The 23000-nt window shown below is 61.8% G+C and overlaps 1 protein-coding gene across 1 annotated transcript in view; it reads left to right on the forward strand.

Moving 5' to 3' along the window:
• The first annotated feature begins 6421 nt into the window (after positions 1–6421).
• The window catches only part of Myom2 (myomesin 2), a 60201-nt gene continuing 43622 nt past the window's right edge, over positions 6422–23000 (forward strand). The window contains exons 1-6 of the mRNA XM_042689863.1: positions 6422–6463; positions 11402–11523; positions 12467–12622; positions 15781–15919; positions 16016–16173; positions 17418–17510. Coding sequence (XP_042545797.1) covers positions 11417–11523; positions 12467–12622; positions 15781–15919; positions 16016–16173; positions 17418–17510 — 653 coding nt within the window. The 5' untranslated portion in view covers positions 6422–6463; positions 11402–11416. The remainder of the gene's footprint in view (positions 6464–11401; positions 11524–12466; positions 12623–15780; positions 15920–16015; positions 16174–17417; positions 17511–23000) is intronic.

A 23000-nucleotide genomic window follows, 5' to 3' on the forward strand; every position in this document is an offset into this window, starting at 1 on the left:
GGCTCCTCGTGGTCACCCCTCCGACCTGTATGTGTCCATGTCCTCTCTGTCCTGTGTGTGTCCATGTCCTCTGTCCTGTGTGTGTCCATGTCCTCTCTGTCCTGTGTGTGTCCATGTCCTCTCTGTCCTGTGTGTGTCCATGTCCTCTGTCCTGTGTGTGTCCATGTCCTCTCTGTCCTGTGTGTGTCCATGTCCTCTCTGTCCTGTGTGTGTCCATGTCCTCTGTCCTGTGTGTGTCCATGTCCTCTCTGTCCTGCGTGCAGGTGTGTATCCCTGGCTGCAAGGCAGGCTGGGCTCACGTGCAGAACTTACTCTCCGTGGCCTTCGGTGGACTGTTTCTGAGCGGTGTGGCCTGGATGGTGCTCCTCCATCCCTATTGCAGCCTGGCTGTGTGTACCCCAAGAAGTCACAGGCCTAGAAGTGAAGGCCGGCTGAGTTCACCCCGTGGCCTTCTGAACCTCTTGGCCTCCTTGCAAGTGGACAGGGCGGAGGCGTGTCCCTGTATCTCCCACCGTCCTGAGGGGCCCTGCAGGCTGGAGCACTACCCGCCTGGGTCCGCCCGGACGGCCGCCGCTCGGGAGGTGCTGCGGAGCGTGTGCCAGAGCGCGGGGCTGGTGGCCCCGAGCCCCTCTTTAGCAGCTTGTCTGTGCCTGGTCCTGTGTCGTGGATCCTACCTGCGGCCAGGCCGCTGGTTGCTGCGCTTACGCCACAGGCCTGCTCTGAGCATGAGCCCGCAGCTGGAGCCGAAGCCTGTTGGGGCTTAAACCCGACTCTCACTTTAGGAGGGAGGAAGCCAGGGCTCCGGCAGCCACAGGGTTCTCAACAGAGTTCCCAGCTCCAACACAAGTGAACAGCCAACCAGGCCCTGAGCACAGGCCCCGGCACCAGCTCGGGGCTCCTAGCCCACCCAGTACCCCATGCCCGGTGCAGCGGGGGCGGGAGACACGCACCCCTCCCCTCCCCACCCCAGAGAAACACCTGCACTAACTCCTGTTAGTCCAGTCCACCCTGTCAGATTGAGGTTTGACCTTGAGTCCACAGGTCGGAGCTCAGCTTTGACCTTGAATGCACGGGGTCAGCTTGGATGGAAACGTGCATGTTGCACGTTACAATGTGCCAGGCACCGCTTCAGCCCCTGTGACAGTGCAGGGCAGAGTCGCGTCATTTCTAGACACCCCTCCGCCCCCACCCCTCCCCTGGCTTCTGGTGCAGAGCATGTGGAGGAGGTCTGGGTCACAAGGCTCCGGCCTGGCCTGTGGGCAGCACGCCTGTGGTCACGTCTCAGTTCTGAGTTCTCTCAAGACGGGAAGTATGTGGTTGCCAGGACAAACCACAAACCTCCTAAGCCTCACGCTTCCCTGGGCACCACGCACCGGGCTCCATGTCCTCTGTGTCTTCCTGTTGAAGAGCACTTAGCCTCGGAGAGCTGTTTCCCGCCAGGGCAGGCCTCCACGGCTGCATTCGGAGCCGGCGTGGCCTGGGCAGCCCATGGGGGGTGGGGGGTGGGGCTGGAGGATGGGTGCTGGCAGATCCCATGTCTGGTACCTGCAGCTGCGCGCTGAGACCCGTGGGCATCTTTCCTGGGTTAAGTTTTGATCAAGAAAATGTGGAAAATCTTTGGTTCCACCACAGAGCTGCGGAGTCAGCCAAACCCTGGCCAGTGAATGGCCTCCTTCCACTGCCCCCGGGGAGGGCCTGCTGGCCAGTCTGTGTGCCTCGTTCTTTGGAAAGCAATGATCCTTTACGTGCCGGATTTAAGATAGGTCCTAAGCCTCCGTAGAGAGACAGTTCCGTGGGCAAGACAGGCTGGCTGCTTGTAGTGACGGCACCTGCAGGGAGGCTCTGAAGGAAGGGGCTGGTCTGGGGGAATGTGGGAAGAGGGAGCTCCAGCCGCCTGTGTGGGAATGGCCACGCGGCTTCCCTGGGCCAGAAGGTGCAGCCTCTTCCTGGGGGACTTGCCTGAGCTGTCTCCTGGGACCCCTGGGACTCCCCAGAGGCTGTGCGGGTGGCTGGTGAACCCCATGGACCCCACCGGGATTTTGCTAGACAGATTCACAGGCGTGGAGAGGAGCAGGTAGATCCGAGGGATATTTAGAGGAAAAGCCATTCAGACCTGATGAGCCATGTGGAAGACTTCTGGCTCGTCCTGGGCATGTCCCCTTTACTTTTACTTTATTATCTTTGAGTAGCTGTGTAAAGGAGCCCCCATTTTCCAAAGCAGTTCATGAGCGCAACGCGTCCTAACACTGTCACCCCTGTCAGCGTTTTCTTACCCCTCCCTCCCTGCTGCCCCTCCTCGCGCCTCTAGTTTTGTTGGATAGATGTCGAGTTCCTTTTGGAACCAACTCTTTTTTTCTTATTGTTATTACGGCGGCGGTGGTACGCAGGGACTGAAAGTACACGCGTCAGGAAGTGAGTGCATGTCCTCCTGCTCTGCAGTGTCTTCGGGCCCTCACTCCCTCCATCCACCCTCCGTCTCCACCCACAGGTTGTGCAGCTCACTCTCTCCAGGGCTCAGTGAACGCCCTGCTGCACGTTTCCACCCTTTCCCCCACATCCCAGCACCATTGCTGTTCCAGTTCGGAACGTTGGCCAGTCTTACTGGGGTGAGATGGAATCTCAGAGCTGTTTTGACTTGCGCTTCCTCGATGGCCAGGGATGAGGAATATTTCCTCCTGTGTTCTTTCCATTCTTACCCCTTCTTCTGAGAATTCTCTCCTTCGTTGTCCCTTTGCCCATTTGGTGATTGGTTTATTAGCTTTGGGAAGGATTAATTTCTTGAGGCCTTTGTTGGGTGTATTGCTGGTCAAGATCTTCTCCTGGCCTGTTGGCTGCCTTTCTAGTTTAGTGACTATGTCATCAGCTGTGCGGAAACTTTTTATTCTGATGTAGTCCCGCTTGTCAAGTCGTTCTCCTGTCTGTTGCGTTCCTAGGACTCTATTCAGGAAGTTCCTGCCTTCGCCTGTGAGCTTTAATGTGTCTCTGAATCTCTCTTGCAGTAGTTTCAAGCTTTCAGATCTGGCCTTGAGGTCTTTGATCCATTTTGAATTGATATTAATTCATGGTGGCAAATAGGGATCCACTACTCGTTTTCACCTCTGTGTGTTGAATGTTGTAGCTGCATTTTCCTGCCTTCCTTTCTCTACGCGTGGGCACCTCTTCCTTGACCTGTTGGTCCACGCTTGCTGGTGCTCCGCGGAGACCCAGGGAAGGAAGCAGTCAGAATCCTCACTCTATCTCTTACCCTGCTCTTGTGTGTGGCTGAGTTCCCTCACATGGATGTCCTGTGGCGTCTCTTCACCGAGTCCTTGAGCACTTGCGAGTCCCCGTTGTGGCTTGGGTGTGACAAGCACCCGGTGTTTCTTTTGTGTTAATCAGGCTTCTTGCGTGTGGTAGACACCCAGATGGAGTGGTCACCGTGGGGAAAGGCTCTGCGGGTCCCACCCCGCAGCGCAGTGGGGACGCAGGGCCCTCAGGGGTGTCTGTTTCTTACTGTGTTCTCTGCAGGCAGGTCCTCGGCACAGGGCCAGGGGCAGCGTGGTGGGCAGGGCGTGAAGGGCTGGGCTCAGAGACACGGCGTCCTACCTCCAGAGCAAGATACACGAGCACCTGCCCAGGGGAGGGACAGTTCTGTCCTGCCTGTTGGAGACATAAGGAATTTCTCAGATGCAGCGTTCTAGGAACATGGTTCTTGCATTTTGGGGCTGCACAACTTTGAAACTCAAAAGGAGGGCAGAGATCTGGGCTCCTGGGTCCATCCAGCAGGACATTCCCATGAGAGAGGAGATTGGCACACAGATGGTAAGAATAACCTGGGAGGGGGTGGGCTAGCACAGTCCCGTGGGAGGGGGTGGGCTAGCTCAGTCTCTGGGAGGGGATGGGCTAGCTCAGTTTCCCTGGGAGGGGTGGGCTAGCACAGTCTCCCGTGGGAGGGGGTGGGCTAGCTCAGTCTCTGGGAGGGGGTGGGCTAGCTCAGTCTTCTCTGGGAGGGGGTGGGCTACCTCAGTCTCCTGGGAGGGGGTGGGCTAGCTCAGTCTCCTGGGAGGGTGGGCTAGCTCAGTCTCCCTGGGAGGGGGTGGGCTAGCTCAGTCTCCCTGGAGGGGGTGGGCTAGCTCAGTCTCCCGTGGGAGGGGGTGGGCTAGCTCAGTCTCCCTGGGAGGGGGTGGGTTAGCTCAGTCTTCTCTGGGAGGGGGTGGGCTAGCTCAGTCTTCTCTGGGAGGGGTGGGCTAGCTCAGTGTTCTCTGGGAGGGGGTGGGCTAGCTCAGTCTCCTGGGAGGGGGTGGGCTAGCTCATTCTCCCTGGGAGGGGGTGGGCTAGCTCAGTCTCCCGTGGGAGGGGGTGGGCTAGCTCAGTCTCCCTGGGAGGGGGTGGGCTAGCTCAGTCTCCCTGGGAGGGGGTGGGCTAGCTCAGTCTCCCTGGGAGGGTGGGCTAGCTCAGTCTCCCTGGGAGGGGTGGGCACACAGCGAGCAGCATCAGGAGGAGGGCGGGTCTGGGGTCCCGAAGGACTGGATACCAAAAGGCAGAGACAGTGCCCTGTTCACTGCTCCCTTGTGGTGCCGAAGCTGTGTTCTTCCTTCCCCGCGGCTGCCAGGAGCTGAGCTGGAACACAGCCTCACCAGCCACTGTGACAGCTGAGCTCTTGGTGTAGCACAAGCAGCCGCAGCCTTGGTAACGGTTGCCCGCACCGAGCAGCACTCCTCAGCATGCTCACTAGATCGAGTCCAGTGTTTCAGAGCACCCTCGACCCCAAGCTGCCTGGAGAAGGAGAGGCAGGCCTGGCATGGCGGAGGGTCGGAGTTCCTCGAGGGCTTGCTGACCGAGGCTGGGGCCCGGGCAGCAGCAAGGCTGGGGCTCATGGCCCGTCAGAGGCCAACAGCAGGCAGGCGCTGGGGCCCCCGGGGCTCCACGGGGCCCCACCCTGGCTGCGAGCTATTTACGGGCACCAGAAACGCAGCAGAGCCTGACCTCGGTTGTCCCGTGGGTCAAGGAGGTGATTATTCACGACGGCGAAGTGACGTCGAGGAGGAGCTGGACGTTAGGTCATTGGTCTATATATAATGGGCGTAAGCTAAGAGTAACATCACCCAGTCCTGAGCACAGCGGAGGAGGGCAGCGGTGGCTTTGGCCCTGTCTGGTTCTTAGTGAGCGTCCTGAGCACAGCGGAGGAGGGCAGCAGTGGCTTTGGCCCTGTCTGGTTCTTAGTTTGTCCTGAGCACAGCGGCGGAGGAGGGCAGCGGTGGCTTTGGCCCTGTCTGGTTCTTAGTTTATCCTGAGCACAGTGGAGGAGGGCAGCGGCGGCTTTGGCCCTGTCTGGTTCTTAGTGAGCGTCCTGAGCACAGCGGAGGAGGGCAGCGGTGGCTTTGGCCCTGTCTGGTTCTTAGTTTGTCCTGAGCACAGCGGTGGAGGAGGGCAGCGGTGGCTTTGGCCCTGTCTGATTCTTGGTTTGAGCGTCCCTCTGTTTGCTGTGCTGGTTCTTGGCCTCTTCCTCGTGAGCCAAATGTGGGAAGACCAGTGTTTGGGGTCTCCTGGGAAATCTTGGTGTTTTCTTTGTAACAGATGCGTCGGGTCATGGCTTTTGCGCGAGCCTTACCTCTGAGGACACGTTGATCCGAGCCCAGCCCTCGGACTCAGCCCTCAGCGGCTGCCGGGCCTCCCTCCCGGCCACACCAGCCCTGTGTTATTTATATTCAGACAGACGCTGTGCTGAAAGACGGACACCTGTGGCCAGCCCTGCGGGGTGCTGGTCGCAGACAGGCTGTGGCTGGAGATGAGACCCACGTGTCCAGCAGGCCAGCTCTCGGCCTGCAGTGGGCAGTTCCTGCCGAATGAGACAGAGGAGCGTCTGAAGTGTGCACGCCTGCGATCATTCACACCCAGCACTGCACGGGGCCACCATCTCCCCCTCCCCATCTGCAGCCGAGGCTGCAGGCATCCTGAGATAGAACAGCCATGTGGCACAGCCGGTCCTCAAGGCCCAGGGCCGGCAAAAGTTCCATCCCAAGAGCCAGCGCTGGGCCCAGGGACTCTCAGTGTGAAAACTGGGTCTGAAGCTGGAGTGGCACCGTGTGTGTGTGTGTGTGTGTGTGTGTGTGTGTGTGTGTGTGTGTGTGTGTGGTGGAATGTCAGTGCCTTCCGGGCAGCAGCTGAACTGGGGAAGAGCCAGGGTCCTAGGGCTCAGCACCACCCTCTTCACTTCCTAATTTGATCCGCCGGCCTCCCTCCTCCCTGCGTGTGTGCCGCCCTCCCTCCTCCCTGCATGTGGAGTTTCTGCTCTGGAGATTTATGATGCAGGTATGGGTGTGGGAGAGGCAGTGCCATGTCTAAATATAGCATCTCCTCGGGCCATAAATGGGAAGGAAGGACGGGCCCTTTGGAGGAAGAAATTAGCTGTGCCGTGCTCAGTGAGAGCTAGGAGCTGGCGACCGTGGACGGAGCTGCCGGCCCTCCCGCACACTCCTGTGAGGTGAGTGTCTTCCCTCCCCCGGCCCTCTGTGGCTTTGCTGGGAAAGGTGTGCAAAGCTGGTGGCACTGTGCTGTGGGCCGGGCTCAGGGTGAAGCGTCCCGCCTGCTCGCTGTGGGCACACCCGACTGCAGGCAGAGGGGATGACTCCACCGGGGCCTGGGCTCCGTGCTCACTCACTGCGCCCATGCCACCCTCCCCCCCCCGCCCCGTCCCCTCGCAGGGCCTCGGGTGCCCTGGACGCATCCCACGGCGGTCACAGTGGTCGGAGGATGGACTCCGGTGTGGGCTCTGGGGCGTTAGAAACGCAAGGGAGAAGGAAGACCGGAAGAGAGGAAACACCAAACCAAGGGTGTTTTTTAGAGGAGGAAAGAGAAAGAAAGCAGAGCCTTTTAGCCTAGACCTGGGCAATGGGGGAGAAGGAATTCCTCGGGGCAGGAGTCTCTCACGTTGGCTGGAAAGCAGTGTCCTCCAAATGCGTTGGGAGGAGTGGGGTTGTGTGGTGGAGCTGGTGGTCCCCACAGGGCGTCCTGGGGAGAGGGGGCTGCCAGGAGACGAGTGGGGGCCGGTGGCCACGCTGTAGGGCCAGGCTCAGCAGCGAGGGGGTTAGACGCACCTGCCCTTCCCTTCCTCCTGCCCCATGTGCTTTCCTTACCAGCAGGAGGAAAACGGGGGTCACAGAGCACATGGAGAGAAGACCCCTTCAAGGAGTTGCTTACTGAACTGCTAAGACCAAGTCTCGGGAGCCAGGGCATTACGAGATGCTGGGGCCAGGCCGAGCCCATGCCCGGGCATCTCTGCCTGTGGCTCAGTGGGCACTGGGGTCTGGCATTTCTGGCTGTATTAATGACAGGTCTGAGCGAAATCTGGGGTAAGCTACACAGTGCTCTGGCGGGTTGGGAACATGAATGCCTGTTCTCTGTAAGACAGTGGGGTGATTTAATATAGTACAGTGACCAGGCTCTGGATTGGTGAAGTTCAGAGGCTCTGGCTGGAGTTATGGTGACCAGGCTCTGGATTGGTGAAGCTCAGAGGCTCTGGCTGGAGTTACGGTGACCAGACTCTCGATTGGTGAAGTCAGAGGCTCTGGCTGGAGTTACGGTGACCAGGCTCTGGATTGGTGAAGTTCAGAGGCTCTGGCTGGAGTTACGGTGACCAGGCTCTGGATTGGTGAAGTTCAGAGGCTCTGGCTGGAGTTATGGTGACCAGGCTCTGGATTGGTGAAGCTCAGAGGCTCTGGCTGGCTGGAGGGTTTGTCCCAGTGGGGTGCTGGCTGTGATCATTTTTCCTTCTGACACCAGCCGAGCTTTAGGTGAGGTGAGCCAGGCGCCGTGGCCTCTCAGGCGACCGTGGAAAAGCACAGGAAACCAGGCATCCAGGGTGCTGGGTTCACCGCCGACGCTCTGTGGAAGCTGGTTTGTGTTCAGTTGTTACGTTTGGTGCACAGTGGCTTCTTCTGAGGGAAGCCTGTGGGCAAATAGTTCCCAGAGCAAAGGAGCCAGGAGAGCTCTGCGTCTGTGTGGACCCAGGCTTTGCCACCTGCATGACAACCACATGAAGATCTTCTGCTCGCCCTGCCCCCACCCCGTGCGCCTGCCAAGACGCAGACGTTTGTGCCAGCATCAGCAGTTGCACTAAATCGAGTACATGCATTGAGCTTGATGTGTGTTTAGCTTTTGAAGGTGTGCGCTCATCGTGAAAGGTTCCTCTGCCGTGTTTTCATAATCAGGTGTCCGGTGATCAGTGTGGCCCCGGGCTTCTCCTTTTCCCCACGGCCCCCATGTCTGACAGTCGGTGGACTTCACCATGTCTGCCTCACAGACCCTCTGAACTTGAAATGTCTGTGGGAAGCGAGGCGGTGCTGGGGACGGGAGGAGTTCCCAGCGTGCTTTGCAGCCCCTCGGCCTGGCTCGAGTTTCTGCTGGCGTCAGATTCCCCAAGTGTGTTGGAGCCCTGGGGCCTGGCCGCAGGGCCGGGAGGTGCAGCGCCGTCAGGAACAGGCTCTGCCCAGGCCTGTGACTTACAGACGGGTCCACGCTGAGCAGAGGTAACGTGCTTCTGGAAGGTTCCAGGGCCTCAGCTGGGGCAGAAGTCCAATCTTGGTCAAGAGGTCTGACTCATGAGGGGCTGTGGAGTGATGGGTGGTGGCCGACCGCGGGGGTGCGTGTGGCTTGCTGATCTGTGGCGGGCTGTCCTGTCATTGCCAGGGGGAGCAGGGGTCGGGGAGCAGGGGTCGGGGAGCAGGGGCCGGGCTTGTCACTGCCCTGAGCCAGGGGCCCCGCGGTTCCTGGGCTCGTCTGGCCGGCCCATTCGGTGCTCCACACCACTGGGTTGGGACGGTCAGGGGTGCGGTGTGCTGGTGGTGACCAGTAGAGAGCCTCTGAGGCCCGGGGTGGGGCGGGTGACAGCCTCGCTGGGTTTCATGGGGAGCGGAGCGGGGTGCAGGTGGCGTGTGGGACCCCAGCGCTGGGGGGGGCCTGCCCGTCAGCGGGGACCAGGACACGTGTGCACTGCAGATGCCGCGTCTCTGATCACAGGGCTGGCGTGCGCTCCTGAGCCGTAGCGTTTGCGGACAGCCCCCAGCAGCGTGTCGGGAGGCCAAGGATACCCGAGGGGCGTTTTGTGGGTGGCATGGGGAAGCACATTCCAGACTAGTAACCTCCCCACACATCCGTGGCTCAACAAACATCACAGATGTAACACAGGAGCAGCAGCACTGACGGCACGTCCCGCGTGAGCACCGGCACTGACGGCGCGTCCCGCGTGAGCGTCTGCCCCCCTCACCCTGCAGCAGGCCCACGGGAAAGTGTCTGCCTGGTGAAACACCTCCTGCATGCTAGACTGCTTTATTGCTCAGCACGCACACACATGACACACACGACACACATGACACATGACATGCAACACCCCATGATGCACCACACACGGCACAGCATACATGACACGCACGATAACCCCACAACACACATGACACATGGCACAGGGCATAGCGCGAGACACATGACACACATGGCACCCCACAACACGCATGACACGGTGACACACATGACAGAAGAGGCGGAGGAGCTGTGCCGGGGGGGGCCTCCGCGGTCCCATCGTGGGGTCAGGTGCCTCCCTCTGCAGAGTGACATTCACAGCCGAGTGACAGAGTGCCTGCTTCTGTGCCGGGCGCAGTGCCCCGTGTGGAGACGCGGGGTGTGCGGTCTCTGGGCCGGGAGGTCCCAGACGCCTGGGCCACGCGGCACTGACCCTGAGTGCGGCTGGGCTGCCAGACACCGCCCGCACTCGCGTCCGATGCCCCCGTGTCTTCAGCTGCGTCCTGACCCTTCTGTCTCTGTGGTGCTGGGACTTCGGGGCCTCCCAGGGCTGGGCGGCTGGTGTACCAGGTGGATTTAGGAGGCGATGGAAGCCCACTAACCTGAGGGCGGCCTGTGTCTGACTTACCAGTAGGCTGGGGTTTGGTTAATCCCCAACTTTCCAGCTCTGTGACTCTATTTAGAAACCACAGACTGAACAAGGTCACAAGGCCTGTCCTGCTTGAAAGGTACAGCTTGGCAGGGCTCCTTCCTGTTCTGTCAGTGCTTGGGTTTGAACTCAGGGCGAGGTGGGTGCTCTGCCCCTGGTGCCCCCCACAGCCCTGCCCTTCGCCGTCTGTGCTTTTTGCCTGGATCAGCCCGTGATCCTCCATAGCTGGAATTGCAGGCCTGAGCCACCACAGCCATCTGTGGTTCGGTAGGTTGTTGAACAGTCCAGTTGTTTGAACAAGGACTGCAAGAGGAAGTGGAGATGACTTCCTGTCTGAGCAAGGCCTGGACTCCCTCCTTCCCCTCCTCCCTCCCCCCGTCCCTCCTGGGTGCTGTGCCCAGGCTGCGCCCCGGCCTTGGCCTAAGACTTCTCTGGATCTGGACAGTTTGAACACCAAAGGCGCACGGGCTCAGGTTCGGAGGCTCCTTTGGGTCTTACCCGGGAGGCCGTCTCCGTGCGGCGGGTGGAGGGGACTGATGAGGATGCTGGGCTGGTGCTGGGCAGCGGGGGCTGCGTGTTATACACAGGCTACCCATTTCCAGGGACGAGGAGGGCCGCCTGCACTTTCTTGTCTTGGGAGAATTTCACCAGACTGTGTATTTCCCCGTATCCCTAAGGCTGTGTGTGCGGCGTGACGCCCACGCTCCTGCCTGTCCCTCCTCCACCGGGGCCCGGGGTCGATGAGCTGACGGCTTCACCAGCCCTGGAGCAGACCCGAGGCCCTGTGTGGCCGCAGCCCTGGGAAGGTGTGTGTGTGTGAGGCCCACCGTCCCGCCCCACCTCCCACACCTCCTCATCAGCCTCGCAAATGTCCTGCGGTCTGGGCTGCTCTGGATGCCCTCTCCCCTAATTTCCAGGGCCTTCTCTGTCTTGCGTTGCCTGTGGCTCTTATCAGACCCTCTCCTGCATTTCAGCTCTCCACTGACTTCCCGAATCTGTGCTGTGATTATTTTTACCCTCCGTGTTCACCTTGTTTTCCCATACATAGCCCCGGACCCACTGGGAAGGCACGTTCTGTAAATACCAGTGAGCTCACTACTAAATGGAGCACATAGCCCAATTCTCTGAATTTTATGGAAGCAACCAAAAGAGGAAATTGGGTCCAGGCAAATTGGCAGTCTTCCCAACTCCCCGCTGGAATGATCTGCATGAATGGAATTTCTCTCCTTCCTCTTCCCGGGTTCATGAGGTCATTAGCTAATCAGCGTGGTTTTCTGTGCAACAGAGTGCAGGTGTGCAGGCAGAGCGTGCTGAGCCTGGCTGGCAAGGCCGCTCGCACCTCCCTCTCTTTAGGAGGGTGTTCACACCTCTCTCTCTTTAGAACAAGGGTGCTTAGGTTTCTCCCTCTTTTTAGAATGAGGGGCCTCACACCTCTCTCTCTAGGAGGAGGGCTCTCACACCTCTCCCTCTCCTTAGAACGAACGCCCCACGATGTCTCTGGTGGCGCTACCCTTCTACCAGAAGAGACACAAGCACTTCGACCAGTCGTACCGCAGCATTCAGACGCGATACCTCCTGAATGAGTACGCCTCCAGGAAGTAAGTGGTGTGCTCAGGTCCTCAGTGGCCTGCCTCAGGCCCCATCTCAGCAGCGGTCCGCCGGGCCGCAGGGGCCCTGGCTTGTGTGGAGCTGGGAGCCGGGCCGGCCCGCCGCGTGGCCTGCCTGCTGCAGGGTCCCGGGGGCCTGGCTCCGGCGGCAGAAGTGGAGGAGGGCATCTCTGAGTTTTCTTACGCACGGCAATGAGCACAGCAGTGCTGGGATCGGGGCAGCAACGCAGAGACGGGAATCAGCGCTGTGATCACAATAGCGTGTGCGAGACACGGCTGTGGCACGCGGACGTGTCACCTTGAGACGCAGCTGTGTCAGCCCCTGCTGGTGCTCCCGGCGGACGTCCCCGCTGGCGGGGCCGCGTGCCGGCTCACACATTGGGCTCTTTCGTGGTGATTAGATGGCCGTGAGAGGAAGGGGGCGGCCTCTGGCCTCTGGCCTCCACCCGGGTGCCTGCCCCATGTCGCCAGCACCTTATATTTAGACATGCCCTGGCACGCATGTCGGTGCCGGCCCTTACAACAAGCACCGCCAAGCATTTGCAGCCCGTCCCCGTGGCTCGGGGTGGAGATTCCTTGGTTTATATATAATCGTGGCTTTGAGCCAGGCAGGAGGCTGTCAAGCCTGCGGGCGGGAGGCCGGAGCCCTCCAGAGAGTGCAGGGGACAGGAGGGGACGCATGCGGGGAGAGCGGGCGTGGCACGCAGGGACACGGGTCTGTGTGTGCAAGTGTGCGGAGCGTGTCCACACGTGTGCGCCTGCAAGCACCTGTGGGCGTGCGTGTACATACATGGGTATCTGTGTGTGGTGTCCCAGGCACGGGCGCGTCTGTCCGTGTGCACGCGCAGGCCAGTGCCTGAGTTCACATGTGTCACAGGGTGCTGGGGCGCACCGAGGCCGTTTCTGATCCGTTTAATTATGTTCACGCTTCCAGGCGTGCGTCCTCACAGACGTCTGCACAGAGCTCCCTCCAGCAGCGGTCATCGGCACAGAGCACGTCCAGCCGGTCCTCTGTCCGGGGGACCACCTGCCAGCTCTGTGCGAAGCGGGCGAGCGCGTCCGAAGAGGAGGAACGGGAGCATGAGCACAGGTGACCGCAGTCGACGCAGCCAGGCTGCGGGCTGGGGAGGGGGCGCGGAGGCTGGAGCCAGGCTGCGGGCTGGGGAGGGGGTGCGGAGGCCGGAGCCGGGGTGTGGAGGCCGGAGCCGGGCTGCGGGCTGGGGAGGGGGCGCGGAGGCTGGAGCCAGGCTGCGGGCTGGGGAGGGGGTGCGGAGGCCGGAGCCGGGCTGTGGGCTGGGGAGGGGGTGCGGAGGCCGGAGCCGGGGTGTGGAGGCCGGAGCCAGGCTGCGGGCTGGGGAGGGGGTGTGGAGGCTGGAGCCAGGCGTGCTGGGGAGGAGGTGTGGAGGCCGGAGCCGGGCGTGCTGGGGAGGGGGTGCGGAGGCTGGAGCCGGGCCTCGTGCTGGGGAGACGGTGTGGAGGCCGGAGCCGGGCGTGCTGGGGAGGGGGCGCGGAGGCCGGAGCCGGGCTGCGGGCTGGGGAGGGGGCGCGGAGGCCGGAGCCGGGCTGTGGGCTGGGGAGGGGGGCGCGGAGGCCGGAGCCGGGCTGCGGGCTGGGGAGGGGGGCGCGGAGGCCGGAGCCGGGCTGCGGGCTGGGGAGGGGGCGCGGAGGCCGGAGCCGGGCCTCGGGCTGGGGAGGGGGCGCGGAGGTCGGAGCCGGGCCTTGGGCTGGGGAGGGGGGTGTGGAGGCTGGAGCCAGGCTGCGGGCTGGGGAGGGGGTGCGGAGGCCGGAGCCGGGGTGTGGAGGCCGGAGCCGGGCTGCGGGCTGGGGCGGGGGTGGGGAGGCCAGAGCCAGGCTGCGGGCTGGGGAGGGGGTGCGGAGGCCGGAGCCAGGCGTGCTGGGGAGGGGGGCGTGGAGGCCGGAGCCGGGCGTGCTGGGGAGGGGGTGTGGAGGCCGGAGCCGGGCCTCGTGCTGGGGAGGCGGTGTGGAGGCCGGAGCCGGGCGTGCTGGGAGGAGAGCGGCAAGTGTGCACAGGGTGTGCCACCGTCTGTGCCAGTGGGCCCGGGCAGTCCCCACGGGGAAGCAGAGGGGTGGTTTTCTGCCCTTGGGCAGCCTCGGGAGCCCAGGCAGGGAGTCTGCTCTGGCACACGGCCTTCCCAGCCCTGCAGGCACCAGCAGCACACACAGGTCTGGGTGCTGATTATCCCCCCGGCCTCTCTGCTGGGGAGAACAGTGCCCATGGGTTGTGGATAGGAGCAAGGTCAAGGAGCCGAGAGGCGGCCAGGACTCAGCAGCCGCCTGGTGGAACAGGGCTGTCATGCCTTACATGCGTGCGGCGTCGGGCGATGAGATGGATTAGCAGCGGCGTCAGGCCCCAAATTATCCCCAGGTGGCGGAGCGCGGGCTGCTGGAGACGCTTGGGCCTTTTGAGAGCAAAATAACCAGCTCCGTGTCTCACAGCCAATGCACCCCCACCGACTTCAGCCGGTCTCTATAAAGTACACCTGAAGGGAGAGAGATTGAGTCACCACGCTTCGAGGAGATGCACCCAAGCCCCTGTCCCGGCCCAGGCCTGGTGGCTCTGCACACGCTCCCGCAGCTCCCACAGCAGTGCTCCCCCGGCAGAGCTCCCCCGGCAGAGCTCCCATAGCAGTGCTCCCCCGGCAGAGCTCCCCCGGCAGAGCTCCCACAGCAGTGATCCCACGGCAGTGCTCCCCCGGCAGAGCTCCCATGGCAGTGCTCCCCCGGCCATGCTCCCCCGGCAGTGCTCCCCCGGCAGTGCTCCCCGGCAGTGCTCCCATGGCAGTGCTCCCCCGGCAGAGCTCCCCCGGCAGTGCTCCCCCGGCAGAGCTCCCCCGGCAGTGCTCCCCCGGCAGTGCTCCCCCGGCAGTGCTCCCCCAGCAGTGCTCCCATGGCAGTGCTCCCCCGGTAGTGCTCCCCCAGCAGTGCTCCCCCGGCAGTGCTCCCCCAGCAGTGATCCCATGGCAGAGCTCCCCCAGCAGTGCTCCCCCGGCTGTGCTCCCCCGGCCGTGCTCCCACAGCAGTGATCCCATGGCAGTGCTCCCCTGGCCGTGCTCCCCCTGCAGTGCTCCCCCAGCAGTGATCCCATGGCAGTGCTCCCCCAGCAGTGATCCCATGGCAGTGCTCCCCCGGCAGAGCTCCCACAGCAGTGCTCCCACAGCAGTGATCCCATGGCAGTGCTCCCACAGCAGTGCTCCCCCGGCCGTGCTCCCCCGGCAGAGCTCCCACAGCAATGCTCCCACAGCAGTGATCCCATGGCAGTGCTCCCATGGCAGTGCTCCCCCGGCAGTGCTCCCACGGCAGTGCTCCCATGGCAGTGCTCCCATGGCAGTGCTCTCCCGGCAGTGCTCCCCGGCAGTGCTCCCCTGGCCGTGCTCCCCCTGCAGAGCTCCCACAGCAATGCTCCCACGGCAGTGCTCCCATGGCAGTGCTCCCATGGCAGTGCTCCCATGGCAGTGCTCCCACGGCAGTGCTCCCATGGCAGTGCTCCCATGGCAGTGCTCCCACGGCAGTGCTCCCATGGCAGTGCTCCCATGGCAGTGCTCCCACGGCAGTGCTCCCATGGCAGTGCTCTCCCGGCCGTGCTCCCCGGCAGTGCTCCCACAGTAGTGCTCCCACGGCAGTGCTCCCACGGCAGTGCTCCCATGGCAGTGCTCCCACGGCAGTGCTCCCATGGCAGTGCTCTCCCGGCCGTGCTCCCCGGCAGTGCTCCCACAGTAGTGCTCCCACGGCAGTGCTCCCATGGCAGTGCTCCCACAGCAGTGCTCCCCCGGCCGTGCTCCCCGGCAGTGCTCCCACAGTAGTGCTCCCACGGCAGTGCTCCCACGGCAGTGCTCCCATGGCAGTGCTCCCACGGCAGTGCTCCCATGGCAGTGCTCCCCCGGCAGTGCTCCCCGGCAGTGCTCCCATGGCAGTGCTCCCATGGCAGTGCTCCCCCGGCCGTGCTCCCACAGTAGTGCTCCCACGGCAGTGCTCCCACGGCAGTGCTCCCATGGCAGTGCTCCCCCGGCCGTGCTCCCCGGCAGTGCTCTCCCGGCCGGCACGATGGTGCCTGTCACTGCCAAGGACAGAGCACTCCTGTCCCGTCTTGTGTGGCACTAACATGTCAACGAACGGCTCTCAGGAAAGAAAAGGATAACAATGGGCAGACGTAGAACTCCTGGAAGCCCTGTCGGGGCCACGCGGTCTGGTCCCCTGCCCAAGACCAACGCCGCTCCTGGGTTCCCGCAGGTACCACTCCCAGGCCGCTGCGTACGGTGAGGCCAAGAGGCAGCGCTTCCTGGGAGAGCTGGCGCAGCTGGGGGAGAGCGTGCAGCTGGCCCGCTCTCAGGCCCGCACCACGCTGGATCAGTACTCTTTGCAGCACTCGGTAGGAGGCCTGTGCCCTGGGAGGTGATCACCGGGATGCGCGGCTGGCCGCAGGCCCTGCCACGTGGTCGTGACCGCTCTGGCTTCTTGGTGGCAGGTAGGGGACAGGCTGGAGTGGGAGAGACACGCCTTCGAGGAGCGGATGAGCAGGGCCCCGGAGATCCTGGTGCGGCTGCGCTCCCACACCGTCTGGGAGAAGATGTCTGTGAGGCTCTGCTTCACCGTGCAAGGCTTCCCCACGCCCGTGGTGCAGTGGTGAGGCGGGGTGCAGGGCGTGGGGTGGGGGGCGTGGGGTGCGGGGCGTGGGGTGGGGGGCACGGGGTGCGGGGCGTGGGGTGGGGGGCGCGGGGTGCGGGGCGTGGGGTGTGGGGCGCGGGGCAGGGGGCGCGGGGCGCGGGGCGGGGGGCGCGGGGGTGCGGGGCGCGGGGTGGGGGACGCGGGGTGCGGGGCGCGGGGTGCGGGGCGCGGGGTGCGGGGCGTCCTGAGGGTTGCTGGGCTCTGAACTTCACGGGGAAATGTCTGCAGACGACTCGGGAAGTCTTGCTCCCGGCAGTACCCTGCCATCTTCACGTTAGGGCATCACTTCACCGGGTTTTGCAGAACATTTTGCATTTTGTTTAAACGTCAGCTCTTTGAGGTGATGTCTGTTCGCGGTGTGGCGCAGGTCCACGCGTGGCAGTGCTGCCGATTCCCTGTGAGGCTCACAAGTCTGATTTCGTTATGCGAGAACTCATGGTGATAATTGCATGTGATAATTACGGAATTAAACCGTCAAGCCCGTCTTAAATCAGCGCCTCCTTGTTTCAACACCTGTTGCAGAAATCAGCCACCCTTTGAGACCTGTGTGTCTGTCCATCGGTGCTGTCAGGGCCACGTGAGGGCTGAGGCTTGCTCACCCTCAAGGCAGGCTGGGGTGCTGAGCGCGGCCCCACGGGCAGAGGCTGTGGGTGCTGGGCACGTCTCCACGGGCGGAGGCTGGAGCCTTGCTAGCCAGGCTCAGTGCGTAGGGGCTGTGGGTGCTGGGCACGTCTCCACGGGCGGAGGCTGGAGCCTTGCTAGCCAGGCTCAGTGCGTAGGGGCTGTGGGTGCTGGGCACGTCTCCACGGGTGGAGGCTGGAGCCTTGCTGGCCAGGCTCAGTGCGTAGGGGCTGTGGCACTCCAGTGTGTTTGCTTCCACAGCCCCTGATGCTCCAGCCTCAGAGCTAGCTAGCACAGCCTCGTATCGACAGAGTGGCATGACTTCTGAATTTCCTAAAAGCTCAAGCAGGTGTCTAGAGGGCTTGCTTCAAGACAGGGACTGCCAAGATGGCTTCGACAGTGCAAATGCAGTGTCTTTTTCAAGAGCCGCAGGCAGCGTCTCTTGCAGGCTCTGTGCCCCCCGTGGCTCTGGGAAGGAGAAGGAGAGGAGCCAAGGCTTGTGAGCGGACAGAAACGGGGCTGTGACAGAGCTGCAAACACAGATCTGCCTTTCAGTGAGAGCACGTGTTTGCTTTGACCAGGTACAAAGACGGAAGTTTGATCTGCCAGGCGGGAGAGCCAGGCAAGTACAGGATCGAGAGCAACTACGGGGTGCACACACTGGAGATCAACAGGTAAGAGACAGGCGCCGGCCGGGGCGGCAAACCAACAGAAGGTAGAGCTAGTGTGGGACACTTGCAGTCTGAACACTAGAGACTGACAGGAAGAGTGAGCGTTCAAGGCCATCCTGGGCTAGGATGGCTCCTGTAATTCTCAGAGGTGCTAGCACATAGACATAAACCACACAGATGCCAACAGACCTGGGATACCCACACAGACATGGACAGACTCATACCTACACAGACATAGACAGAATCATACCCAGAGAGACACCCACACTCACAAAGACACAGGCACAGGCACACACCGAGACAGACACAGACAGACTCACACCCAGACAGACAGACAGACAGACTCACACCCATACAGACATGGACAGATTCACACCCAGATAGACACGGATAGAATCATACCCACACGGACACAGACAGACTCACACCCAGACAGACAAGGACAGACTCACACCCAGACATGGACAGACTCACACCCAGACAGACAAGGGAGGGACTCACACCCAGACAGACATGGACAGACTCACACCCAGACATGGACAGACTCATACCCAGACAGACAAGGAGGGACTCACACCCAGACAGACATGGATAGACTCATACCCACACATACACGGACAGAATAATACCCACACGGACACAGACAGACTCACACCCAGACAGACATGGACAGACTCACACCCAGACAGACATGGACAGACTCACACCCAGACAGACACAGACAGACTCATACCCACACATACACAGACAGAATCATACCCACATGGACACAGACAGACTCACACCCAGACAGACATGGACAGACTCACACCCAGACATGGACAGACTCACACCCAGACAGACAAGGAGAGACTCACACCCAGACAGACATGGACAGACTCACATCCAGACATGGACATACTCACACTCAGACAGACAAGGACTCACACCTAGACAGACATGGACAGACTCATACCCACACATACACGGACAGAATCATACCCACACGGACATAGACAGACTCACACCCAGACAGACAAGGACAGACTCATACCCAGACATGGACAGGCTCACACCCAGACAGACATGGACAGACTCACACCCAGACATGGACAGACTCACACCCAGACAGACAAGGAGAGACTCACACCCAGACAGACATGGACAGACTCACATCCAGACATGGACATACTCACACTCAGACAGACAAGGAGGGACTCACACCCAGACAGACATGGACAGACTCATACCCACACATACACGGACAGAATCTTACCCACACGGACATAGACAGACTCACACCCAGACAGACAAGGACAGACTCATACCTAGACATGGACAGACTCACACCCAGACAGACATGGACAGACTCATACCCAGACATGGACAGACTCACACCCAGACAGACAAGGACAGACTCATACCCAGACATGGACAGACTCATACCCAGACAGATATGGACAGACTCATACCCACACATACACGGACAGAATAATACCCACATGGACACAGACAGACTCACACCCAGACAGATACAGACAGACTCACACCCAGACAGACATGGACAGACTCACACCCAGATAGACATGGACAGACTCACACCCAGACAGACACGGACAGACTCATATCCACACATACACAGACAGAATCATACCCACATGGACACAGACAGACTCACACCCAGACAGACATGGACAGACTCACACCCAGACATGGGCAGACTCACACCCAGACATGGACAGACTCACACCCAGACAGACAAGGAGAGATTCACACCCAGACAGACATGGACAGACTCACATCCAGACATGGACATACTCACACTCAGACAGACAAGGACTCACACCCAGACAGACATGGACAGACTCATACCCACACATACACGGACAGAATCATACCCACACAGACATAGACTCACACCCAGACAGACAAGGACGGACTCATACCTAGACATGGACAGACTCACACCCAGACAGACATGGACAGACTCACACCCAGACATGGACAGACTCACACCCAAACAGACATGGACAGACTCACACCCAGACATGGACAGACTCACACCCAAACAGACATGGACAGACTCACACCCAGACATGGACAGACTCACACCCAGACAGACACGGACAGACTCACGCCCAGACAACCAGGCTGGAGGGAGGGCTGTGGGAGTGGGCTGGTGGGGGAAGTCCTGGGGCTTGCTTTGCTGTTTGGGGCCCTCGCTGAAGCCAGCCTCCCTCTGGCTTTTCTCCCAGCTTCCTCACTTCCTGCCTCTCTGCCTCCTCCTATGAACTCCCTCTCTTCCCTTGGGCTGGACTCAGGCGTGAGCGGCTCTTCCCGGGGCTCACCCTGGCGGCCTGGGGGATGGCTGTGGGTGGGTGGTGCCTTCCCTGGGTTCTGCAGGCTGGTGTGCTCGCGCGCCCCACAAGTTATAGTTCAGCTCAGCTGTTCATTCTGAAGTGCTGAGCCGGGGTCATCTGACCCGGCTGTGTTTGGGCTGTGGAATGTGCTAGGCTTCCCTGTCCTGGCTGGCAGGTGACATTTGTTCCCATGAATATTCTTTGGCTGATGAAGCTAAATTCTTAAAGTGCCACAGCACAAGCTCCCATGGCACTCTGGATTTAAAAATGCATTTGTCACTATTTTATGGGCCCTCGGGCTTTTCTCTTGGGACCAGTGCTGGGAGTCCAGGTTCTTCACCGAGGTCTCCCGCTGCTCCCAGGCCTCTTGGAAGAGAGGGTTTAGAGCAGTCTGTCTGGCGTCTTTTCATTTGTGGCACAGTCATTGGCCACTCCTTGCAGACTGGTTTTAGGTAAACTTCTATTTGCGTTTTGGACTTTGATCCTCCTGATCTGATGTGAGCTCTGGGCCGCGCTCTGTGTCCTGTATGTGTGCGGCATCCGTGGGAGACACGGCGTGGTGGCTGGGAAAGTTCTCTGAAGCTCCGGGACAGTAGAGAGTTTGACATTTCTCAGGAGGACGGGATAGGGGGTGGGGGGGAGGATCACACAGAGACGTTGGGAGGTTAGAAGTGCCCCATGAAAGTGTGAGACCAAAACTGAGACCGAAGAAATGCCTCTCCTGTTCTGGGAGCCTGCCCAAGCAGAAAGTGAAATCCTGGTGGGTGCCTGCCGCCTAAAATCAAGGCTGGAGTCAGCCTGGGTTTGAAGCGCTTTCTCTGCGTGGTCTGGGGCAGGTGGACACTCAGAGTGCTGTCTCCACGGCCAGGCGGCCGGCCGGCTGTCCATGGGGACAGTGGGAGGCACCACTCCGAGACCACGGCCTCAGTCCACAGCTGGACATCTGGACAGGCCCTGGGCTACCTTGCATGTCCTCCCGCGTGTCTGTGTGGCGTGCACACGGGTGTGCACCTGGGTGTGGAGGGCAGAGCCGGCACAGCCTCCTCCTGCGGTGCACACCCGGCTCTGCGGACCAAGTGGCCGGCTAGTGGGTGCTAATGCGTCAGGTGGCACCGCAGCCTCCGCAGCCTGGGGAGCTGGGCGCAGGCGACAAGCCTGGCCGCTGCTGCTCCCACGCTCCTCCGCGCACCCCAGGCTGCTGCTCTGCCCTGCCGCCAGGGCCTGGCCCGTGAGGCTCGTGTCCCGAGTGGCCCAGGCCAGGCCAGCGTGACGAAGGGGTGGCTGCAGGTGCTCTGCCCCCCCTCCACGTCTACGCTGGCTTTCCAGCACGCGCAGCGGCCCGGGGCGGTGTGCGCCCCTGCTGTCGGACAGCCGAGGGCTAATCCCAGGGCAGCTTCTGTGTGGAGGGTGTTTGCATGAAGGCGTCATTGTTTGGAGGACATAGACAACACAGAGCAGACAGCAGTGCAAGCAAGAGCAGAGGAAGTCCCTGTCCCAGGGGCCAAAAGCAGCTCCAGCCTCGGCAGCCGTGTCCTGGGGGTCGGATGTCCCCACATGTCCTCAGGAGCAAGGCGTCCGTGGCTGCGTGTGTGCTCAGGGCAAGGCGTCCATGGCTACGTGTGTGCTCAGGGCAAGGCGTCCATGGCTGCGTGTGTGCTGAGGGGCAGGCCGTCCGTGGCTGCGTGTGTGCTGAGGGGCAGGCCGTCCGTGGCTGCGTGTGTGCTCAGGGCAAGGCATCCATGGCTGCGTGTGTGCTGAGGGGCAGGCCGTCCGTGGCTGCATGTGCTCAGGGGCAGGCCGTCCGTGGCTGCGTGTGTGCTCAGGGGCAGGCCATCCGTGGCTGCGTGTGTGCTCAGGGCAGGCCGTCCGTGGCTGCGTGTGTGCTCAGGGGCAGGGCATCCGTGGCTGCGTGTGTGCTCAGGGCAGGGCATCTGTGGCTGTGTGTGTGCTCAGGGGCAGGGCATCCGTGGCTGCGTGTGTGCTCAGGGCAGTCTGTCCGTGGCTGCGTGTGTGCTCAGGGGCAGGGCATCCGTGGCTGCGTGTGTGCTCAGGGGCAGGGCATCCGTGGCTGCGTGTGTGCTCAGGGCAGGCCGTCCGTGGCTGTGTGTGTGCTCAGGGCAGGGCATCTGTGGCTGTGTGTGTGCTCAGGGCAGGGCATCTGTGGCTGTGTGTGTGCTCAGGGGCAGGCCATCCGTGGCTGCGTGTGTGCTCAGGGCAGGCCGTCCGTGGCTGCGTGTGTGCTCAGGGGCAGGGCATCCGTGGCTGCGTGTGTGCTCAGGGCAGGGCATCTGTGGCTGTGTGTGTGCTCAGGGGCAGGGCATCCGTGGCTGCGTGTGTGCTCAGGGCAGTCTGTCCGTGGCTGTGTGTGTGCTCAGGGCAGGGCATCTGTGGCTGTGTGTGTGCTCAGGGCAGGGCATCTGTGGCTGTGTGTGTGCTCAGGGGCAGGGCGTCCGTGGCTGCGTGTGTGCTCAGGGGCAGGCCATCCGTGGCTGCGTGTGTGCTCAGGGCAGGCCGTCCGTGGCTGCGTGTGTGCTCAGGGGCAGGGCATCCGTGGCTGCGTGTGTGCTCAGGGCAGGGCATCCGTGGCTGTGTGTGTGCTCAGGGCAGGGCATCCGTGGCTGTGTGTGTGCTCAGGGGCAGGCCGTCTGTGGCTGCGTGTGTGCTCAGGGGCAGGGCATCCGTGGCTGCGTGTACTCAGGAGCAGGCCGTCCGTGGCTGCGTGTGTGCTCAGGGGCAAGGCGTCCGTGGCTGCGTGTGCTCAGGGGCAGGCCATCCGTGGCTGCGTGTTTGCTCAGGGGCAGGCCATCCGTGGCTGCGTGTGTGCTCAGGGGCAGGCCATCCGTGGCTGTGTGTGTGCTCAGGAGCAGGGCATCCATGGCTGCGTGTGTACTCAGGGCAGTCTGTCCATGGCTGCGTGTGTGCTCAGGGGCAGGGCATCCGTGGCTGCGTGTGTCCTCAGGAGCAGGGCTGAGCGGCACACCTGCAGAAGTGGGACCAGAGTTGGCCCCTCTTTTCTTTCTGTGCATCTGCGCCGAGCACAGTGGGTCCCCTGCTCAGTTGAGTCTGTCACGAAGGCCCAGGGCCCGGCCTGTCTGAGGCGGAGCTGGCCTTGTTCTTGTTGGAGCTGTGCTGGGCTGCTGTGCTGTCAGGGATG

This window comes from Dipodomys spectabilis, unplaced genomic scaffold, assembly GCF_019054845.1.
Source record: "Dipodomys spectabilis isolate Male_0828 unplaced genomic scaffold, ASM1905484v1 ptg000128l, whole genome shotgun sequence".
Taxonomy (NCBI): domain Eukaryota; kingdom Metazoa; phylum Chordata; class Mammalia; order Rodentia; family Heteromyidae; genus Dipodomys; species Dipodomys spectabilis.